Consider the following 23723-nt stretch of genomic DNA (forward strand, 5'->3'; position numbering starts at 1 on the left):
AGGACTGTCAGCTGTGGAGTTTTTAATAAAGGTCATACTTGATGTAGCAGTGTAAAAATGACACAGCAGACCTATTTGTTTATTATCTGTATAATCAGGGGTGAGTAGATAGTAAAATATGTAATAAATATTTTATGGCAGTCTTTGGTCCACATGAAAAGTGATGCAGTTGCCCATGTATTTTTCCCCCCTGACTTTTATTGTTCTCTGGTCAGTAAAGAGACTGATTAATAGACAGGGAATTTGCACAAGTGTAGTCAATGAGGCAAAGACTAGAGTCTACGTTCCTCCTTTAAAGGCAAAACAACAGCAAAAAAAGAGATTTTGCTTTGATATACTTGTTTAATAAGCAGTATATATAAAACACCCGCACGGTCCTTAATAAAGACTCTTTGACTGCTAGACCCGAACTGCATAACCTCCACGAGCTGAGCCCCCGTCCTGAGATGTGCTGAGTGTAGGTGATAATAATTCTTAGAACAGGTGCTGCACCATAAGCCCCAAGGCCTGGGGAAGTGAATGATTAGTGGCACTCCCCCAAGATGCATTGCTCTTCTGTATTAAAACCAAACTCTGCCTTTTATTCCCTCCAGGGTTTATTAAGTGGGCCAGTTGCCATAGCGACGCTTTGGCAGGATATTGCCAGGATAAGCCGTAATGGGTCTCCTGACGCAGTTCACTCTGCTCCTGTGGAAGAACTTCAATCTACGGAAGAGACAAAAGGTACACTTCTGTGCACTAACACCACCACCCCTTTGCAAATCAACCTATATCTGCTAAAATTGGTCAGCAATGGAGAGAAAATGAGGATGTGGTCCCAGGGTTGTGTTATCAAGGGCGACTAAGTTATTCATGGGAGGGAAAGGTAATAGGAGGGATTTACTAGGAAAATTGTCTACTATAGAAGTAAGCCCCTTTAACTCTCCCCTTAGAGAACAAGAACAATCTTACCTTAATGCCGACCAATTCAAAGTGTCACCTTCAATTTTTGGTGATCCATCTCCTGTGCATGTTATGTCACATTGGCTGGATTTTACTTCTAACAAAGCCAGTCTTTGGCCCAGTGGAAATGGATAGGGAGTGACAAATGTTAAACGCTTTGTTTGAAGGGCAAATTTTCTTTCTGTTCTCCCACGAACGACCTGACCACTGTTACCCATAAAGAGTAGTGTCATTACAGTTTACGAAAACATGACCACACAATTAAAGGTTATTCATTTTCACTTTTCAAGCAATACACCAAATTTTCCTTCTCATATCTCTGCTGCCCTCGGATTTAAGTACAGAAGGGAACTACTATCACTGACTACAGTTCAGCTGACATTTTAGCTGTTTTCATTCCTTCACTGACAGACACGTCCACCGCTTCACCTTAAGCTGTTAGGTTTTTTAGGTGTTGTGCATTCATGAGCATTTTCAGCACTTTAAGTGCTCATAAAGGGACTCAACTTAACATCGGATGTTTTCAGCAATTACACCTCGTCTGATTTCACCTGCTTTTGCTTCTTGTTTTAAGTCAGCACTTCAAGCTTGTTATCAAGTTATGATAACAACAAGTGTGGCCAGCTGTAATGTCACTATAGAGACAGTTCTCTTGACCAATTCCAATTTCCAATTATTTTCCAAGTGTGCCATGCCAATAAGAATTTGCCACTATAACAAAGCAAAATCAATTCCAATTTCCAATTATTTTCCAAGTGTGCCATGCCAATAAGAATTTGCCACAGCCAAAGCAAAATCAACTTTTCTTAAATGCTAAATATTCTTTTCAAAATAAAATAAGTTATGAAACTTAAACTTTAACTGTTACAGGACTTAAACTATAAAGTTACAGGATCTTCTCTCATTGAAACAACTCAGTCAATCAATCAAATCTTTATTTCAAACATTTATGTAACAAGTGCTAATACACATTAAAAAAAACCCACATAAATGCCAAGTCAAAGACGAACAGCAAAATATTGACCATTTCCTGTTTGAAAGAGACAAGGAGGACGCAAAAGCTCATCTTATATATCTGTTTTGTTGAACATCACTGTGTTAGCTTCCTATCACTGTTGCGTTTTCACTGGGACTTTTTTTAGCCCTTGTCTGCGTCAACTAAAACCCTGTGCCACTTACCACACAATACAATACAATACAATACAACTTTATTTGTATAGCACATTTAAAAGACCAGTGGTACACCAAAGTGCTTTACAATAAAAACAGGAAAATTAAGACAATAAATAAAAGACTATTAACAAGGTACCACATATGTCATCAGGTTAAGGGCACTAATTATACAACAATAAAAGGGAATATAAGAACAAAGTTACTAAGAACAGATATAGCTAAAAGATAAAGTACATAAATAAGAAATTGAACCAAATATAAAACAGGGACGCTAACTAGATGGAAAAGCTATGTTGAATAAATGAGTTTTTAAACGGGATTTAAAAGATAAAACGGAGTCTGACGCACGGATAGCGATAGGAAGCTTGTTCCACAGATTCAGTGCAACCAGGGCAAAAGCACGGTCACCCCTAGATTTAAGTCTAGATCTAGGCTGAGCCAGGAGTAATTGGGCTGAAGACCTGAGGGACACTTTATCCATTTCAAGAGTTAGCAGCTGAATTTTTCTTCTTGAAAATTGTGCACACTTCTCTTGAAGCATTTCTAGCTTTAGATTTATAAGAAACAATATCAGAATTATTTTCATATGAATGCGAGCCTAGTAGATGTATTTCATTCAGAAAACTTTTTCAAACAATTGTCCCTTGCTCACATACGTGGGCGGACATAATTGCCTGCCGTATCACCCGCACTGACCAGCAGTCCACATGCTGCGGGAAGATAACAGTTGCAGCGGCATTCCAAGGGCCTCAACCGGTTGTTAAGGAATCTTGTAAGCCTTGTTAGAGGCAGATATTGCTGCTGTAGAAAGCTGCAATGTGTTTGATTTATACCCTCGCAGTCGCATCCGCCCACTTGTTTTGTTGGGGGTTCGAGCGCAGCAGTGTGCCTGCTACCTGAGCAGAACAAACGACATCTTCAGACATTTCATCAAAGTTTGTACTTTCTTGGAATAACTCAAAGGCAAAGTCATTTGCAATTTTACAACTTTATTTCTGGGAAACGTTCCTCCCTTGTTAATTTTACCGACCAGCAGAAAGAACAGTGTGGGCTCTTTTTGTAACAGGGAGAAATATGCAACTACTTTTCCTCAATAATATGTAAGAGGACAGCAGCGGTTTTGTGCATGGGATGTAGGATATTTGGCCAATGTCAACATGAAATATTGTTATTAGACAAAACCAGTGGGAGTTAGCAAGGACAATGGTGCTTCTGGAGGGCTTGTGGAGGTTAATGACCAATTATATGAATGCTTCACCAAGCATTTTAAGATTTTATAACAGGCATGAAACTGATTTTATGGTCCAGTATTCCACATAATTTCATAGGAGAAGATTATCTATTCACAAAGACTCTAGTGTCCGATGGCAAATGCCTGGGGAGCCAGACACTGAGAAAGTCCCCCATGATCTGTGTTCCCTCTCCAGGCCTTTTCTTTGACATACATTATGATAATTCACCCTCTCAGCAGAGCTACATCCTCACTGGCACATAGACTAGAAGGAATTAAAGGACTACATTTTAAATTCTATCTAGTTTCTTTGAAATATATGCAATGTGATTTTCTGCAGTTTTATTCATTGACAAATTCTACAACTGAAGATTCACTATATCCCTAAATACCAAGTGAACTAAATGAAATGTGCTCAGACTCACTTATAAGGTCTCCATGGTGCCATGGCAAAGCAAGCAATATATATTATTGCATTTTCTTCACCTCTGGCTGCTCTGCGCTTTAATCATGAAGATAATAACGGATGTCTTCACTTATTATCTGGATGTGCTGTCAAATACAAAGTCCGAACATTTTGCAGAAGTGCTAATAGGGGGAGTTTGCTGACTGAGGCTCTCCAGCCGTTTGCTCTAAGCTGGTTACTTTAACAGAAACGCTGGGAGTGCATGAAGATTAGGAGTTGGTGAGTGATGAATGTAACAAGGGCCATGCAAACCCCAGCTGGCAGGAAGTTGGCACTTACAAGTCAAGGAAGAATGAGCTGAAGTTTTAACAGTTCAATTTTTATATATACTGTGTAATTATTTGTGGAAAAGCACATAACTCTGCTGAAACCACTTCATAGCAGGCATGAATTGACTTTTTGTTACAGCGTGTGTTACCCTCACTTGACACGTAAAGAAACGTTCACATTGACAGCACTGTAAGAGTTACCGTGTAGGTGAGTTTGGTAAAGGTGTAAGCTTGAACCTGTAATAACTATAATAAAAATAGACTAGGTACTGATCAGGCACGATATTAAAACCACTGAGAAGTGAAATGAATGACACTGATTATCTTGTTCCAGTGGCACCTGTGAAAGGGTGGGTTGTATTAGGTAGCAAGTGAGTAGGCTTGTTTTTGAAGTTTATGCTTTAGAAGCAGAAACAGGTGGTTGAATCATCTGTAAAACACTAAAACAGCTTCTTGGTTCTCTGGTTAGTGCGTACAAAAAGAGGTGCAATGAACAACCAGCAAACCCATGAGGGTTTATTGATGCATGTAGGGAGCAAAGGCTGTGCTGTGCAGCTACTATAGCACAAACCTTAAAGCTGGCTATGATGGAGCCATGTCAGAAAACACAGACACATATGCATGTCCCTGTGCACTTCTGATAGTAGCTACAATGGAGAGCAATGGAAGCAGGAATGTTTTTTAAGCAGGGAGGGGTTAGCGAGTGGCTGCTAGCAGAGGCAATGCAGTTCAGTGCAGTCAGTTTTCTGCTGAAAAACATTAGGTCATGATGGTTTTAATGTTGTGGCCGACTGGTGTATGTATTATACTAAGTTAAAATGAAAAGCTGTCATGTCACATGGGGCACTTTCCTGCTAGCGGGCATAAAGTGGTTGTATTAAAGCAAGAAAGTGGTTGACATTCTTCATCCAGGAGAGGATTGAGTGGGCAAGGCGATGATAAGGAGTGAGTGATAGCTTCAGCTTGGGGAGTCACAAGCAGAGACTGCTCTCTCAATCTTATGCTTAGTATCTACATTGTAAATATACAGGGAGATGAAAAGTCTCACATATACAGGGCACGAAGTTATTTTCTGTCAATCTTTAATGGTTCTTGACTCAGAAATCAGCATTATTGGGTTTGCAGAAAATATATGTATATATAGCAATAGACATGTACGTCTTTGAATAATAATTTCAAATTGTAAACAACTCGGTAGCTTTGACGTTTTAATGAATATACCCAGTGTTTTTTCTGCAGAACACCGCCAACACCTGCTGCTAGTCACTGACATTAGAGTGTTTTTATGATTGAATTAGACAGCTGGTGCCCTTAGTCTACAGCTCAGACTCCAATTAGCTAAGCTTGACATACAGATTGGAAATAGAGAAACAATTCAATTCAATTCAAATTTATTTATATAGTGCCAAATCACAACAAAGGTCACCTCAAGGCGCTTCATGATACAGAGAAAAACCCAACAATCATATGACCCCCTATGAGCAAGCACTTTGGTGACAGTGGGAAGGAAAAACTCCCTTTTAACAGGAAGAAACCTCCGACAGAAACAGGCTCAGGAAGGGGCGGTCATCTGCTGCGACTGGTTGGGGTGAGAGAAGGAAGACAGGATAAAAGACATGATGTGGAAGAGAGAGAGAGGTTAATAACAGATATGATTCAATGTAGAGCTGCCTATTAACACATAGTGAGTGAGAAAGGTGACTGGAAAGAAAAAACTCAATGCATCATGGGAATCCCGGCAGCCTACGTCTATTGCAGCGTAACTAAGGGAGGACCCAGGGTCACCTGGTCCAGCCCTAACTATATGCTTTAGCAAAAAGGAAAGTTTTAAGCCTAATCTTAAAAGTAGAGATAGTGTCTGTCTCCTGAATCCAAACTGGAAGCTGGTTCCACAGAAGAGGAGCCTGAAAACTGAAGGCTCTCCCTCCCATTCTACTTTTAAATACTCTAGGAACAACAAGTAGGCCTGCAGTGCAAGAGCGAAGTGCTCTAATAGGGTGATATGGTACTACAAGGTCATTAAGATAAGATGGGGCCTGATTATTTAAGACCTTGTATGTGAGGAGCAGGATTTTGAATTCAATTCTGGATTTAACAGGAAGCCAATGAAGGGAAGCCAAAACAGGAGAAATATGCTCTCTCTTTCTAGTCCCTGTCAGTACTCTTGCTGCAGCATTTTGGATTAGCTGAAGGCTTTGCAGCAAGTTTTTAGGACATCCTGATAATAATGAATTACAGTAGTCCAGCCTGGAAGTAATAAATGCATGAACTAGTTTTTCAGCGTCACTCTGAGACAGGATATTTCTAATTTTAGAGATGTTGCGCAAATGGAAGAACGCAGTCTTACATATTTGTTTAATATGTGCGTTGAAGGACATGTCCTGGTCAAAAATGACTCCAAGGTTCCTCACAGCGTTACTGGAGGCCAAGGTAATGCCATCCAGAGTAAGAATCTCGTTAGATACCATATTTCTAAGATTTTCAGCGCCGAGTACAATAACCTCAGTTTTATCTGAATTAAGAAGCAGAAAGTTAGCGGCCATCCAGGTCTTTATGTCTTTAAGACATTCCTGCAGTTCAACTAATTGGTGTGTGTTATCTGGCTTCATGGATAGATAGAGCTGGGTGTCATCTGCATAGCAGTGAAAATGTATGCTATGTCTTCTAATGATGCTGCCTATGGGAAGCATGTATAATGTAAACAGAATTGGTCCTAGCACCAAACCCTGTGGAACACCATAATTGGCCTCAGTGTGTGATGAGGACTCTCCATTTACATGCACAAATTGGAGTCTATTAGATAGATATGATACAAACCACTGCAGCACAGTACCTGTAATACCTACAGCATGGTCTAATCGCTCTAATGGGATATTATGGTCAACAGTATCGAATGCTGCACTGAGGTCTAGCAGGACAAGCACAGAGATGAGTCCACTGTCAGAGGCTATAAGAAGATCATTTGTAACCTTCACTAAAGCTGTTTCTGTGCTGTGATGAACTCTGAAACCTGACTGAAACTCTTCAAATAAACCATTCCTCTGCAGATGATCTGTTAGCTGTTTGACAACTACTCTTTCAAGGATTTTTGATATGAAAGGAAGGTTGGAGATTGGCCTATAATTAGCTAAGACTGCTGGGTCTAGAGATGGCTTTTTGAGTAAAGGTTTAACTACAGCCAGCTTGAAGGCCTGTGGTACATAGCCGATTATTAGAGATAAGTTGATTGTATTTAAGATCAAAGAATTAATTAATGGCAGGACTTCTTTGAGCAGTTTTGTAGGAATGGGGTCTAAAAGACATGTTGATGGTTTGGAGGAAGTAATTATTGAAGTTAACTCAGAAAGATCGATTGGAAAAAAAGAGTCTAACTTAACATCAATGGTACTAAGAGTAGCTGTAGATAATATTACATCTGTGAGATGATTATTGGTAATTTTTTCTCTAATGATAAAAAAAAAATTTGTGAAGAAGTTTATGAAGTCATTACTAGTTAACATTAAAGGGATGGTTGGCTCAACAGAGCTCTGATTTTTTGTCAGCCTGGCTACAGTGCTGAAGAGAAACCTGGGGTTGTTCTTATTTTCTTCAATCAGTGATGAATAGTAAGATGTTCTGGCTTTGCGGAGGGCTTTCTTATAAAGCAGCAAACTATTTCTCCAGGCTAAATGATGATCCTCTAAATTTGTGACACGCCATTTCCTCTCCAGCTTACGAGTCATCTGCTTTAGGCTATGTGTTTGAGAATTATACCACGGAGTCAGGTACTTCTGATTAGAGACCTTAGTTTTCACAGGAGCTACAGTATCCAGAGTCGTACGTAGTGAGGAGGTGAAATTATTAACAAGATAATCGACCTCTGTTGGGGTAGCATTCAGATAGCTGCTCTGCTCTGTGTTGGTACAGGGCATTGAAGATAATAACAGTGGGTGGATTATATTCTTAAACTTAGTTACAGCGCTTTCAGAAAGACATCTAGTGTGATAAAGTCTACTCTCCACTGCTGTGTAATCAATTATTGTAAATGTAAATGTTATCAGGAAATGATCAGACAGGAGAGGGTTTTCAGGAAACACTGTTAAATGTTCAGTTTCTATGCCATATGTTAAAACAAGATCTAGAGTGTGATTAAAGTGGTGGGTGGGTTCTTTTACATTTTGAGAGAAGCCAACTGAGTCTAATAGCAGATTAAATGCTGTGTTGAGGCTGTCATTTTTAGCATCAACATGGATGTTAAAATCGATGTAGATGCTAAAATCGAAAAAAAAATTTCTGAGTTTTACAGCTGGGGTGGACAATGTTAAGCATCAGGCTTTCAAATGAATTAAAAGTCTGTCTTGGTCTTTCCTTAATTAATAGGCTGGTGTGAAAAATTGCTGCCACACCGACCCCCTCGGCCTGTGCTTCAAGATTTCTGGTAGTTAGAATGACTCGGGGGTGTTGATTCATTTAAACTAACATAATCATCCTGCAGCAACCAGGTTTCTGTAAGGCAGAGTAAATTGATTTATTGATCAATTATTAAGTCGTGTACTAACAGAGACTTGGAGGAGAGAGACCTAATATTTAATAGAGAGACCTAATATTTAACAGCTACCCTGATTCTGTCCAGAGGTAATAAAATAAGCTGGTATCTCATTAATTTAATCCATACAAAACCAAAGGTAAAAAAAAGTTTGTATTTTAAGCTTTATTGTCTTGCTAAGCTAAGCTAACCTGCTATAGGTAAGCTAATATACTTGCTAAGCTAAGCTAAGCTGCTATAGGTAAGCTAATATACTTGCTAAGCTAAGCTAACCTGCTATAGGTAAGCTAATATACTTGCTAAGCAAGCAAAAAATCAGTAGATTTAGACACGCTATCATTCACAGTAAATTAATCAAATGAAAATACCTTTTCCTTTGTGTAGGTGCGACTGGTCATTGAAATACTGTGGCCTCTGTTTCTCTTCTTCATACTGGTGGGGGTGCGGACCACTACGCAACCAATTTACAAAGGCCAATGTAAGTACAAGACTAGTTGCAATAATAAATTTTGTTTTGTGAATCCATTAACAACTTTTAACTCGTCAACTTTTTTGCAGATTTTGGACAAGAAAAAAGAAATGTCATGAACATGGTTAGATTAATAAGTATTCATCTCTATTCCTTTCAAAGGTCACTACCCTAATAAAGCCATGCCATCAGCTGGTGTGATTCCCTGGATTCAGGGTATGGTGTGCAACCTTGAAAATCCCTGTTTGCCTTATCCAACTCCAGGAGAGACACCAGGCCAAGTCAATAACTTCGACAACTCCATGTATGTACTAGGATGTTCTTTTTCTGTCTTTTAGGAATTTATAAACGAGGCATGATTACGAAGTTTTGGGAATGGGCCACTAAAAATCGAAAAGCTCAGCTGATTTGGCTGATATTCTGTTCAAGATCATCTTCTCGCGCATCTCTGGACAGTTTTCTGCACAGCAACTATTTTTTAGATAATTCAATCACTCCGTAAATGTCCCACATTTTGAATTTGCACCAGTTAGCATACTAGCATATGTCGCAGTTTTACTGTCTCATCCTGGGGGACAATTTCACAAGACACTAACACGTAGATGTCAAAAAATGATGTTCATTCTTCATGTCTCTTAGCGTGATGCACTGTGCTCAGATTAGAAACTGTTGATATTGATATTTTTAAGAACATTTAGAGTAAATGTTTGTTTTTTGTCTTTCCAATTGACCAGAATTTCTGGGATGTTGATAGAGCTGCAAACTTCCCTGGTGGACAAATCTATTCTCAGCAGAGCCAAGCTGCTAGCAAATGGTGTTGACCAGTGGGCTTCAATTTTGTCACAGCCTAACTCCGCTAATGGTAAGTTCAGTGGTACCGCTAATGGTCATTTGATTATTGAAATCTTGATGAGCTATATCAAAAACCTATTTTGAAGTCATTATCAAGAAATACTGCAGAAACTGGTGACGAGCGACAAGGTCAAGGGGTGCATTTTTCTTTTTAGGCATCAGAGTTTTGCTGGTACTGACTAATGCTTCAAAATATAATTGATATAATAAATAATCAGCATCAGCAACAATCACTCTGCTTTGCCTTTGTTAAGTACTCTCCATCAAGAAAAGTATCCCCTTCATGAGGATGACAAGTTGGAGGATTTGTTATTCCCCTTTATCCCTCAAAAACAATGGCGTGTGATTATTTATGATGCAATTTGCCATCCAGACTGACAGATCGTTTGTCTTGATAAGTTGCTGCTTTGCATTAGGCTCATTTAGCCTGATGATATTCAGATTTTCATACAGCACCTAATTTGCAAAAAGGCAAAGCGGGGGTGGGCGGGTGAGGGGGGAGGGAGGTTTCTGCTGTTCAACAAACGGCTAGTGGGCCATTTGCATTTTGGGGTCGCTGGCTTGTAATATACAAGATTAAATCCATCAGAGATCTAAGCCGGGGTGTAATTAATGGGACTCGCTGTCTGAGGCGGGAGCACAAAAGGTGACTAACAAGAATGGGGAATGGAGTACTATCAAAACACTACGCTAGCAAAGGTGATTGTGTTGTCCTCCTCTTTGTTTCTTTCTTTTTTTTTTAATCCACGGGTTGATTAAAAACACTCCGGTGGTCTCCTCAATCAGAAAGCCAACGGTGTTCGGGAAGAGCGCGGAGCATGTTCTGCTTCCTCGTAATCTAACCCTGTCAGTCCCTCCTGATGCCCCTGTAGTGACGGTGAGCATAATAATATGTGCTCAGCGGGAGTCGCGAGGCCTTGTATAAGGTTAGCTTAGTGTATCAAAGTGTGTAATTATTTCCAGTTATTTTCACCAAACATTCATACTAATTGAGCCCTGAATAGCCCGGCACAAGTGACTTCCTCCCTTTCCTCCCCCATCCAGATAATCGACTGACTTGCCTGTAGTACAAATACAAAAGTGATAATTTAATTACATTATGTCCCCCTCCCTCACCCCCCCCCCCCCTCCACCCCCGGCCCTCCGCGTTGGTCGCAAATGTTGGAGGCCCAGCAAGCAGATTGCATGCTGAATAGTATGGTGTTGTTAGTAGGATCCCTGCTACGGTGACTGTCAGCGTGCAGCGAGGACTGGTTTAAAAACGTCCTCTTTTTAAATGCTATCTGTTGGCTGCTAATCAGGAGAAAATGGCTGGTTAACAATCTGGTACATGTTTAGCAACAAATTTTCTCCCCTCACATACTCGTGCAGCTCAAGTGTTCACCCCCTACTTGTGCCAGTGAAGGATTTAATTGCAACTGTCATCTCATTTAAACTGAAATTTATCAGGCTGTAATGCCACTCAAAGCAACAGGCATGACAAAACCAAATCAGATTCTTCCCTCCTGCTTTTCCACTTTGTTCTGAGACCTGCACACATAGAGATACACAGGAGGTTTTCTTATAGATTTAATGTTGTAGTGTAACATTTTGCTCACTGGCTGCACTGCAGTGATTTTGAAGACAGAGACTTAAGCTTTAACCTTGTCCTTTCAACAACAGAATAAATCCTCTGGTGCTTTGTGTGGACTGACCTTCCGTGGTGAAAGGGCTGCTACACTGTTAGGTTTGGCTCTCCTTCATGTTTGGCATTGGTGTCCATTAGGGCAAACGGCACACTCGGCGCACAGATTTCTGCATGCATTCCCATTTGTTTAGAGTAGTATAGAAACCAAACACAGAACGGAGGCAGAGACATACAGCCTGTTGGCTGCAGAATATCTGCAGTGCAGATGGTGAGCGAGGAGGACTCATAGCCAAAGCTATCAAAACAAGGCTTGTGTCAAAAAGGAGCCAATCAAATGTTGATGCATATAAAACAGCAGCTTTTTAAAAAAGTAACACTAACTCTATATTTCTCTTTAAACTCATCCAGTCATCCTGAGGAATATTCTACGAGACAATGAAACTTTCTCCACACATCTGAAACAAAATTTATCGGTGCCAACAGCGGTGGCTGAAAGCCTCATGAATGCCCGGATTCAGATCAATCCAGTAAGTATCGCTACCAGCACGGTGGTAGTGTGTTAAGAATCCTGGCTAATTAGGAATATGGGACAACAGCTTTTTTTGTGTAAATAGAGGAATTTAAATTTTACTAAAAAAGTTCAAAACAGCAAATGTGCTGCAAGTGCTGCACTCGGAAAGATGTGGACGAAACAGCAGGTGGCGCTCCTTCTGACATCGTATTCAAAGTGTTCTGAAGTTTTTGTTTGACAAAATGTAATTTAAAGCCGGCTGCAGTAGAAATCACAGTTGTCTGCAAATGTTCTTCATCTGATAGCAAGTCTTATCAAATAAGATGAAGTGGGCTCTGGTAGCACCTGAATACAGTGTGGACAGGAAGATGAAGATCTTACAGAAGTTTACGTGTGCTTGTCTGTTTTCTATGTCCATAGTTATCTGTGAGTTGATGCTATTGTTTGTGTCTATCACACTTTTTGCTTTTGCCACTGTGGTGCACGAAGTTCTGTTTTTTTTGTATAAATATCTGTGGATTTAAAAACACATTTAAAATTAAAGCAGTATTTTAGCTCTTGTTCCGAAAAGCGATTTAGCATACCATCTGCTTGCACAGCAACCCAAAGGATATGACACATAATTAAATAAAATATGGTCAGATCCAAAGTTCTTCTGTTTGCCAACTTTTGCCGAGGCTGTTGTTTATTTTTCAGATGATGGGCATCCCGAGGCCAGACAGCCTGAGGAGCATCCTGTGTGAGGGGACAGATCTGGATCACTATGTCCAATTTAGAAGCCAAGCTGAAAAGAAGGCTTTTCAGAATGTCAGCTGCTCCCTGACTCCACAGCAGCTGATTAACACCCAGCAAGTACTCCTGCAAAACCTGGATGCAAGGAAAGTGCTCTCTGAGGTGAGCTGTCCCCCCACAGGTCTCACAACTTTTTAAATTTCTGTTTAATGGGACTTGAAGAAGTTAGTTAGTAAGTTGGACCCAATTAGCAACAACTGAAGGGATAGTGCATTGTTGGAAAGGTATTTACACTGATTGGGCATTTAAAAAGCCCTAATTCCTTCTTTGCAAGGTCACCTACATCTAGCATTCTTACAAATTATGCTGTCTGGTCTAATGAAGGTGCCATTAAAAATTCAAAATGAAGCTTTTGTAATGTGTCAGCCACTTTACAACACAATTTCGGATGATGTATTTTGACCTCTGTGTGCTCACCTTATATAAGGAAATGTTAATACATGTCTGATCCTGCAGCTGTTATAAATACGTTACATTTATAAACAAGTATTTCGGGACAGGAACAGTGTCAATCAGTCAAAATTGGCATTTAAGAACATTTTGCTGTTTATTTCTGATGTAACACAAACACTCATGATGCACCACATCAACGGGAGAATATTGTAGCCCTTCATTCTCAGAATACTTGTCCCTTTAAAAGACTAGTTACTCCAATGGATCATTGTTTGCCCCAGTCACACAGACCTGACAGCCACATGTTGCTAGGGAAAAACGTGGATTCCTGCGTGCTACTGGTCACAAAAAATGCACTCCTGCACTCTTTGCAATTGCTTTGGTTGCTAGCAGCCGCATGTATTTCGCATGGTGGACATCAACTTGTCTACAGACACACACTAGCTGCTCTCTGAGCAGCAGTCAAACAAGTGTGTTGCCAAATGAAAACAGATACAAATGTGATAGTTTCAGCCACAAACAGCATGTTTGCTGCAGGAAGGCACAGCTTTGTAGGACTCAGTTCCTGGTTTGTGTCACACTTTATCAAGTTTCAATACAACTGGACAAGGAGTTGGTGTTGTCCATGCGCACTATGAGTGACCACAGTAATCTGCACCCCTAGCAGTCAATGCCCACTCACACATTGTTCTTTAGCAACTGGAGATTGCCATGCAATCACCTTCTAGGCTGCATAGGCTATGGCTATTGATTGGTGTAGCTAGTTATAGTTTTTCTCCTTTTAGTATGTCCAGATGTTGTGATGGCTAACAGGTTACATCCAAGTTTAATTTAATGCCCACCCTAAGGGACATCATGCTGACATTGTCAGTTAGAGTCAGACATCACTCATACCGAAGCTCAGTTGCGTATAGCCGTAGCAAAATAAAATGAATATAAAATACTTGACCTTATGTTACATATTTATTATTAGCAACTTCTCAAGACATTTATGCACCAAGCTGCTGTTTTACAAACTCTACAGTTTATTTGTAGAAGGTGGGAAAGAAAGGTTTGCCTACCAACCCTCCACCGCTGAGTTAATCTTTCTAATCCACGAGGCTATCCTGTCCTGTGTTGGTGTAATTGATGGTTATGGTCATTAATTATTGGCTGTGATGTTGTGAAGTTCATGCGTAAGCAAAAATTAAATGACAAAATTTCCCATTCTTCTTTTTGCATTTTCCGTGTGGGAGTTGAACTCAATACTCGCCCTAAATTGAGACCTAAGTAATAAAAAGCAAACGTTGAAGGACAAGATAATATTTATGGATATTCTTTCTGTATGTCTTATTTAAGTTTACTTTAATTACTGTGAAATTGAAATAAAGACAAATATATTCTGTGTCAGCCAGCTGGGTTAATTTAAAAGTTAAATGTTAGGTTTCTCCGACTCTGTGACTTTGAAAGATGAAGAAAATTTAAATCTCGCTAATAATTCCTTCAATGCCAAATGTAGTTTCATGCCTTACATGCTGAGGCAGAGATAACTGGCGAAATTGGTACATGTAATCTTTAATAGTTAGTTACAAAAGCACAATCTAGTAATTAACATGTCATTCATAAGCACATCCCTAATAACCTCTAAACTGGACTACAATGGATAATAGTAGATTATTTGTTTGAGATCCAGCCAGTAGATTAACAACTCATAAGGTGATGATTATTACGATTAATAATGATGATAATGATTATTTTAGATTTAGCTATGAACTTAGACAATGAGCTACTTTTTCATTATGAAATACATTCGTTTTACATGCTCCTCATTATGTTAGGATTACTTCTCCGTTCGCCACTGCCTTTGAAAACTGTTGCGTTTTCCCGCAATTTCACTGGAACAAATGTGAACAGATGAGACTTTGTTTGAAACAATGTTTACTTGAATTCTATTAAATCTTTCTGTTCCCTTTTGAGATGATGAAAGTGTGCACTTTTCTTTGACTTTATCTTTGAGAGAAAATCCTGTATATGGGACAGCAAATCCAATAAATAAGTGATAAGGCAGGAAGTTCTTAGGAGAGAGCATTTGAACAATTTAAGCCCACAGGCACTTTCAGACGCAGAGAAAAGAAGAGGCCGGACAAGATACGGTGGAAAAGCTCTTTAGCGCCTCAAGCAGATGGATGGGAAAGAGCATCGGGCCTTCGCACTTAAGGCTCGACATTGCTGATTGATTGCGATAACAACAGTAACATAAGGGAAAGGACAAGTGAAGAAGTCAGAGTTTATCACTGAGGTAGTGATTGCCCAGGGGTAATTTGGATGTTTTCTTTTTACAAGGTTGAGGGTGGATTTTTTGGAAATAATATCAGGATGTAATGTGCGTGAACGACAGTGAATGAAAAGCATTCCTCAAGAAACGAGTAGCTCGGCGAGGGGTCATTGAAATGTCGAAGTCATTTTTGTCTTGGTGTTTTGATTCAATCCGATTACGTGTGGTTTCTCCGATGGATGGTTGGATGGACCATCTATCCATGTATTTTCTTACCCTTATCCAATTCAGGGTCAGTGGGGTAGGGCTGGAGCCTCTTGTTTTTAGAGTCAACTCACCATCTGAGACTTCAGAAAGACAGAGAGCTTGACAAATCTGTTTTGTTGCTATGGCTCACCTTAATGTGACACTGCTGTAATCTCTCCCTCTCACTCTACCATCACTGAGAGGGGGATTTTCAGACGTTTTTGCCATAAAACAGTCTCTGTCTCGTCTCCGTGCCTCGTCCTCCACTCAGTCACTAACAGTAAAAGTGATCCTCGGCGAAGCACTCGAGAATTGATGAGTAGGCAGGCTGCCGCTGACGGTGAACTTCAGGCCACTTCTTTTTTAGCATTTGAGTTTTATTTAGAAACTGAGCCGCAGCGTTGGGCCTTGATGCATGAAAATGGCAGTGGTTGAAAGGGCATGCCATTTAACTCTTCTAATTGGGCTCACACTGGACACCTTCATAATGTCACTGAAACGCACAGTAGCACTTGTCATTTTAATGTAACTTTTATTAGCTTGCGCTAGGATGGTGATGCTCGGATTCATCTTACATGTCCAAATGGAAAGAAATGGCGCGTGTTCCTAATATAATGGCACTTAAATTAAAAGGGTTGATTCTGAATTGATGTTTTTAGCTAAAATGTGGATTTCACTTAAGAGTCGGGGTGTACAAATCATGCCCACGATAGTTGGAGGACTTCTAAAAGTACACTTTTTTTAAAAGTAGTGCTCAATATTATTCCCAGCACATATTTATTGTTTTGTTTGGTCCTTTTTAAGCTTCCAGCAGCTTTGAAACTGAATGCAGCAGATGCGGCAATGCTGATAAGAAAAACCACTGCAAATGCTTTACCGCTGATTGAGGAGGTTAGTGCTTGTATCACGTACACGCGAAATGACTGGTTGTTTTTTGTGTTTCTTTTGCTTAAAAATGATTCGTCCTTACTTTGATATTTCCAGGTGGCCAGGTTGCAGAACTCCACGGCCTTTAAGGCTGCTAGTTCACTGAATTTCCAAGGCGACCTGATTGGCAGTATCAATAGGTTTCTGTGTGGAAAGCAGCCTGACTCCAATTCCACCAATATGACCCTCGGTTTACTCTCACCTAGACAGATGGCTAACAAGACGTCAATTTCCATTATGGGCAACAGTTCAGGTAAGTGCTGCAGCAAGCTCCTTTATAAAGCAAAGCTGTCACACAGGACTTTTGTCCTAATCATTTATCTGCATTTTAGCTCGACAGCACAGTAGGTGGTCATGGTAGCTGGGAAATGGAGAATATTCACAAGGCAGTGGCACATAATGTGCAGCATCACGGGACACTGCGATTGATTTGCTGTAATTTTGCTGCCGCGGACATACTGTGTAGTGTTTGAAAAATGAGAAAGAGCTGAGAGTTGAGCTCGATCAGTATGTGCACAGGATGTCTGATCAGTCAAATGAAGTTTTCTTTTTGTTTTGAATTTTGAATTGAATTGAAATTTTTATTTCAGTCAACAACAACAACAACAACAACAGATTATAATTTTACATAAAAGTACTCAAACAGTAACCAAAAAAGGAATAGGCTGAAGCCTTATGGCTTATACTTATCCTATCCCTTACCCCCATAGAAATAATCAAATCCTTAACCAAGAAAATAAATAGCATTGAGAAATAAGTTGTATAACAGTTTGAAAAGAAATCAATGATAAATCAAGAAATTAAAGCAACACAAAAAATTTTAACAAACCAAATTTCTATAACCTTGTATAATACTAATTTTTAAAATCTTCCTGAAGAATGACAAAGAAAAACACAGTTCATCATTAAGTCCATTCCATAATTTCACTCCCAAAACTGACACACATCTGTACTTAACATTGGTTCTCACTTTAGGCATTTCAAACTTTTAAGACCCCCTCAAATCATATTTTCCATCTCTTAGTTGAAAAATACTTAAAATCATTTCTAAAGTTTTAGAATATATAATGTCCATGAATTTTAACATAGATGATCCTACAAAAAACTGGTTGGTGGACTCCCTATATCCAACTTTATTTATTATTCTAATAGCTCTTTTTTGCAATTTAAATATTGAATCCAAATATGTTTTGTATGTGTTCCCCCAAATTTCTGCACAGTAGGTCATATAAGGCAAACAAAGGGAAGTATACAATAAATAAAGGCAGTTCTTATTCAAAAAATCTCTTGTTTTATAAAGAATAGAAATAGATAATTTCCGTTTCACATGTTCTATGTGGGGCTTCCAACAAAGTTTATCATCAATAATTACTCCTAAAAATTTTGTCTCATATACTCTTTCAATTTCAACATTATTTAAATTCAATTTTACTTTAATATTACTTTTACTACCTCCATACAACATAAATTTTGTTTTACTTTCATTCAATGATAGTTTATTAAATACAAACCATCTATTTAACTTCATGAGTTCTTTTTCCACTGTTTTCAGTAATTTCTTTATGTCTTTTCCAGAGCAAAATAAGTTTGTATCATCAGCAAACATCACATATTTTAAAGTATCACTGGCTGTACAAATATCATTTATATAAAGTAAAAATAACTTAGGTCCCAAAACAGATCCTTGCGGAACTCCACAAGTTACTTTTCTAAGTTTAGATTTCATGTTATTAATACTCACATATTGGAACCTATTATTCAAGTAACTATTTAACCAAAATTGTACAACACCTCTTAAACCATACTCACACTTCTGTAAAAGTAAAGAATGATCTATCGTATCAAAGGCTTTACGTAAATCAATAAACACACCTATTCCAAACTGTTTTTCATCCACAGCCGTTGCAATATTTTCAATAAATTCCATCACAGCTAGAGATGTTGAGCGATTTCTTCTAAACCCATACTGATGATCATTCAATAAATCATATTTATCAATAAAATAATCTAGTTTGTTTGCAAATAGTTTTTCAAGAATCTTTGAAAACTGAGGCAGTAAAGATACCGGTCTATAGTTTGACACAATCTGTTTATCACCAGTTTTATATAGTGGGATCACTTTGGCAATTTTCATTTTATCTGGAAAAATTCCAGTTTGAAATGATTTTTTACAAATATATGTTAACGGTTGAAGGACACTATGAAGAACTTCTTTAATTAGCGACATGTCAAGGTCGTCACAATCCATGGATTTTTTACTCTTGAATTTACTCACCACTTCTACAATGTCACTCTCACAGACTCCACCAAGAAACATTGAACTACTTGTTCTGCAGGGATTTTTATATTTGGCATAAAAATGCAGTACACATGCATCATTTAAATAACTGCTGTACATCCGATGAGTCACACAGTGCAGAACTACAGAAGGTAAGAACCAGTACTTCCTGTAGTGGAAATGTCGGTGCAGGTGGGAATTTTTTTGAATTAGTGGTGCAAGCACAGTGCAGTCAGCTGTGCACTGGATGTGACCAATTGTGCAGATCCAGGAAAAGGCACCTGTGGCACAGTTGGCATCAGAGCTAAACTGGGTTTGATTAGGAATGCATGTGTCAGAGGCCGGTCACAGCCATAGCTAATCAAACCAGCTTTTCTCAGTCCGTTTAGAAGCCGCGTACTCCCTGCACCGACGTGACGATGTTTTCTTAATGGGAATGAAAATCCAGACCAGCTTCTCCCATGTGGAAGCTTATGTTGTTGCCTGGGTGGCGCTTTGGCACGAGGCGCAAATATATGACATCTTAAAAATGAACATATGGCAGTCTTAACTTCCCACAGAGGACAGATGGTGTCACTAGCACTTTTTTGGGGAGATCTGAGCCAGTTTGTTTATTTATATATTTTTTGTAATATTTAGAAAGGGAAGACAAGCATGGCAGCCATATTGTCAGCATTTGTGCTCAAATTCTCCTGTGCTGTTTTGGATTTGGCTGCAGTTGTAGTTGTTTGTAGTGAGTTTGTAGTTGAAGTTAAAGTCACAAAAAGCTACCCTCCCCAGTTTAAGTAAACTTGGCCAACTTAAAACCATCCAGCTCAATTCTTCAGTTTTTGCCAAATCAACAGAAATCATCCAAAAGCAGTGGTTTGTTGACAGCTTGGTGATTTATTTTGATCGAAAAAAGCAAACTGTAGAAATTTGTAGAGATTTTCCTACATAGCTAGAAGTGCTATGGCTAGTGCACCATTGTTTCTCATACCTCATCCATACTGAGTAGTGTATAAACATGGTAACATGGTTCATAGTTGTCTTGACAGTCAGATATGCGTACCTTGCAGCAGTGTGCTCCTTATTAAGGAGTTACTCCAAGTAGCCACATTGGAAGAAAGTGTGGTATCTTCACTCAGCTTTAAAACTCTGCACCTCGCCCACCTTCAGCGTGCGTCAGCAGGTGACTGTGTGGATGGGCTCCTCTGCAAAATGCGAGTGAAACAGATATACAACTGCTAAATGCAAATAGCTAATGTAGAAACTGATAAATGTATTCTATAAATGATGCAACATGAAACATGCCCAACAAAATTCACGGGATATTTTCTGTAAGCAGGCACCCTGTTATTGTTTCATACTGCAGCGTATGTTTTTAGTAGGCCGAAGGTAGAGTAATGTGCAGAATGTGGTTCACCATTGTCTTGCTGAAATAAACAATAGTTCCCAAAGACATTATCTTTATGGTAGCACGTGTTGCTTCAAACTATAAGCACTAATACATCATCACAGACTGAGAATGGACTGATCCCATATTTCGATCATCCAGGTCCAGATGTTGTTGACAACGAGGCGCTCTGTGGACTGATCCAGTCAGTTCGGCTGTTTATTTTTTTATAGTTTGAAGTTAGAGAGCTAACGTAGCATAGAAGAAGCTAAAAAGCAAACCGACAGCAGTTTGGAGGCATTTAAACTCGAGAGATCCCAACACACTGATTCTGTTTTCATGACTGAAAAGCTCTGACGGCGATGACGCTCTCTCCGTCTCTCTCCGTCTCTCCTTCTTGCTTGTTCACCCTTGCTGTCGTTGTCCTCGGTGTAGCACTTGTTTGGAAGCCTTTACTGCATTTACCGTAACGTAGCGCTTGTTGTTGCCAGCTCCATTAACATTATTTCACTTCATCTGTCTGTTGTTAGTTCCTCTCCACATGCTGTGTGCGTTTGCGTGTGTGTGTGAAGGAGAGATCGATCAGATGGCAGGACAGTCTATCCCAAATGAGATCATGTCACGAGGCTGGCAGAAGCATCCTTCTCCTCTATGTTATGTTATGTTATTCATTTGCATGGTAGAATTTTCAATCTGGGTTTATTGACTTTTAAAGAAATTGTTCCTGAGTCACTTAACGGATTTCCTCTCCTGTTGCTCAGTTGTTCGCTCTCACAGCTAGAAGGCTTTGTGTTGTGTGTCTGTGTTGTTTGCTTTTTCTCCTTGTCCCTGTGTGAGTCTCCTCCTGGTGCTCCCTCGCCCTCACACATCCCAAAGACGATGATGATTCCTGGGTTAACTGGTTATTCTAAACTGGCCACGGCTGTGGATGTAAGTGAAAATTGTCTGACTCTCTGTGTTAGCTCAAGAACTGTCCAAAGCTTGCCCCGCATCTTACCCAGTGTCAGCTGGGATAGGTTCCAGCCGCACGGCTAAGAAAATGAATGTCGCGTCGAAGCAGTGGTGTCACAGTGTGGCTCTTTACCAGGTTGTTGGCTTGTTTTTTTTATCTTGTCTCCCAAGTAGGCCATGTTTTTGCAACTTGGCTCATGTATTTTCTCATTAACTGTGGAAAGAAGTGGCAGTACATCATTTAGTTTCTATTGCTTGTTGAAGCATTCTCAGATTAGCAGGTGGATTGAAGTTATTTGAACTGTCACAGTCTACCTGGCAACAGTCCGAAAATTTTGTGTGTTTTGCTCACAGCAGGACGGCGACTGTTATGGATAACCAAACACCTGGATGTTTAAAAGAAGACCTGGCCAGACCATGTGTCTGCTCTTGATTTATGGGTGGATCCATTAAGACGAACAGACTCTTTTTTTTTAATCGTTTGCACCTGCTTAAGCACACCTGAATCTATTTTTATATATTTAAAGGATGGTAGCTTTAACCACATGGGGATAAACATGTTTTAGCTGGATAAAAGTACCACAGTTGTAAAAGTTTAAAGTTTTGGACTAATTCTATAAATATAAAAATATGTGTATGTATATGTATGAGTGAATCCATATAGGTGCAATTATATACAGTGGTAAACAAATTTATTATTAGGCAACCGCCCAGTGTAAGGTGATTACCAAAATCCTTTTTATATTTCTTGATCCACCAGTATGCACGCGCTCTTTACTCAAAATGATGTTTTAAGCCCAAATATAATTATTGTTTTTATCGTGTAATTTGTGAAATTTGCAGTTTTAGAAAAAAGCTGAAGAAATTAGTAAAGCGTATTAATATTTTTAAAATTAAAATGCCAAATCACAGCTATTTACCTTCATTCCTGACATTAGTTTTTGTGGTTGAATAATGAATTTCTGACTGATTGTGGGTATAAAAATGTAAATTCAATAGTTAATTTGAAAATAACGAATAATGAATACATTTCTTGAATAAAACATCTTTCTTGATTTTAATACAGACACAGAGACATAATTTAGATAAAGGAAACAGAAGGAATCAAGTGTGATTTAAATGAATTATTTCTCTGCAATCGGTCCATGGTGAGCGTGTAGTACTTTGCGCCCATAGTGTAATTGCTGTCTATGTAAGTGCATAAATGTATAATTTATAAAGCTGCAGTGCGTTATTCTGTTTTAATGCATTTAATTCAGTTGGATGGTTCTAGATTACATTACTTGTTGTTTTTTAATGTAACACTGCCCCCAGCACAAATGACGGCTCAGAGAAAATCACTACTAGGTGATGCTATCGTTAATAAAACTCCAAACATGTTTCTTCCATAAAATCCTCGAGAACGAGAGCTTTAGTGTAACTTCCTACAGCCGCACGCTCATTAGAGACCGTGCAGCACTGTTTCATTAAATGTCTTTTCTTTGGAGAAAACTGCACAAAATGAGATTTTAATAAGAAGCCTCTATTCCCTGGGAAAAAAGTTACACTGTTAAGTGGGATTGCATGCTAGTGTCGGTGCAAATTAGCAGAAACATCGGCTCTTCCTTACGTGGTAGGCAGTAACATCTCTGTTAGCATGCTAATGGCTGCTTTGCATTTGCTGTGCTATTTCTTTGTGTTGGGTATGTACAGCTAAATGGATCTGGAATATGCAGTGTGTCTGCGTAATGGCCAATTACAACTCCTTTGTAAGTGTAAAAGTACACTCAAAGGAACAGTGAAATAGCAACAATAAAGGCCAGCGCTGAGGTTTTGTTAACAGCTCTGTAATGTCCCCTTCTCAATTAATTGTTGATGGTGACTTCTGCGGCGATATGAGGAAGACTTGGTGCGGTAGCTGTTCTTACGTAACAGCGAAAGGGAATTGAAGGTTGTTTCAGTTTGTGTAGTAAAAAGGTGTCTCTGCAAATCATGTACTGACGTTATGCATTATGTAGGGAGATTTGTCAGATGTTGGGGATTTTTTCATGCTCATGTTCAAGTTTTTTAATTATTAAAGTGGATGTTATCTCAGGTAATCCCTCTCCTCTGCAAACAGAAGCTGATCGGCCTCTTTACGCAAAAGTGAACAATCTGTGATGCACAAACAATCTTCTCTTGATTTATCAAAATAACCCAGTCATTGTCACGGTCCTGATTTTGCAGTGGGAATTTGACATTTACTGATTGTCTTGAGACTTGCACTTACAGTCCTCTGAGTATTTTCCCATCGATATATCTCTTTGAATAATTGGCAGCCTTTAGTTCTAGTTTAACCACATCTATTTTGCTGTAGCCGGTGAAGAGAAAATCCAGATCCATGGTGACAGAGTGAGAGTGGCTCTCGTTGTGCTGCTGAAAGTCAAAAGAGGCCTCTCTGTGTCTGATATGAGAGCGCACATC

The 23723-nt window shown here is 39.2% G+C and overlaps 1 protein-coding gene across 2 annotated transcripts in view; it reads left to right on the forward strand.

Moving 5' to 3' along the window:
• The window catches only part of LOC146521809 (phospholipid-transporting ATPase ABCA1), a 203958-nt gene that overhangs the window by 11935 nt on the left and 168300 nt on the right, over positions 1-23723 (forward strand). For both annotated transcript variants that reach the window (XM_085139650.1, XM_085139644.1), the window contains exons 2-9: positions 594-723; positions 8991-9084; positions 9238-9379; positions 9810-9937; positions 11963-12081; positions 12762-12959; positions 16555-16641; positions 16735-16930. In XM_085139650.1, coding sequence (XP_084995776.1) covers positions 658-723; positions 8991-9084; positions 9238-9379; positions 9810-9937; positions 11963-12081; positions 12762-12959; positions 16555-16641; positions 16735-16930 — 1030 coding nt within the window. In that variant the 5' untranslated portion in view covers positions 594-657. The remainder of the gene's footprint in view (positions 1-593; positions 724-8990; positions 9085-9237; positions 9380-9809; positions 9938-11962; positions 12082-12761; positions 12960-16554; positions 16642-16734; positions 16931-23723) is intronic.

This window comes from Neolamprologus multifasciatus, chromosome 3 (assembly GCF_963576455.1).
Source record: "Neolamprologus multifasciatus chromosome 3, fNeoMul1.2, whole genome shotgun sequence".
Taxonomy (NCBI): Eukaryota; Metazoa; Chordata; class Actinopteri; order Cichliformes; family Cichlidae; genus Neolamprologus; species Neolamprologus multifasciatus.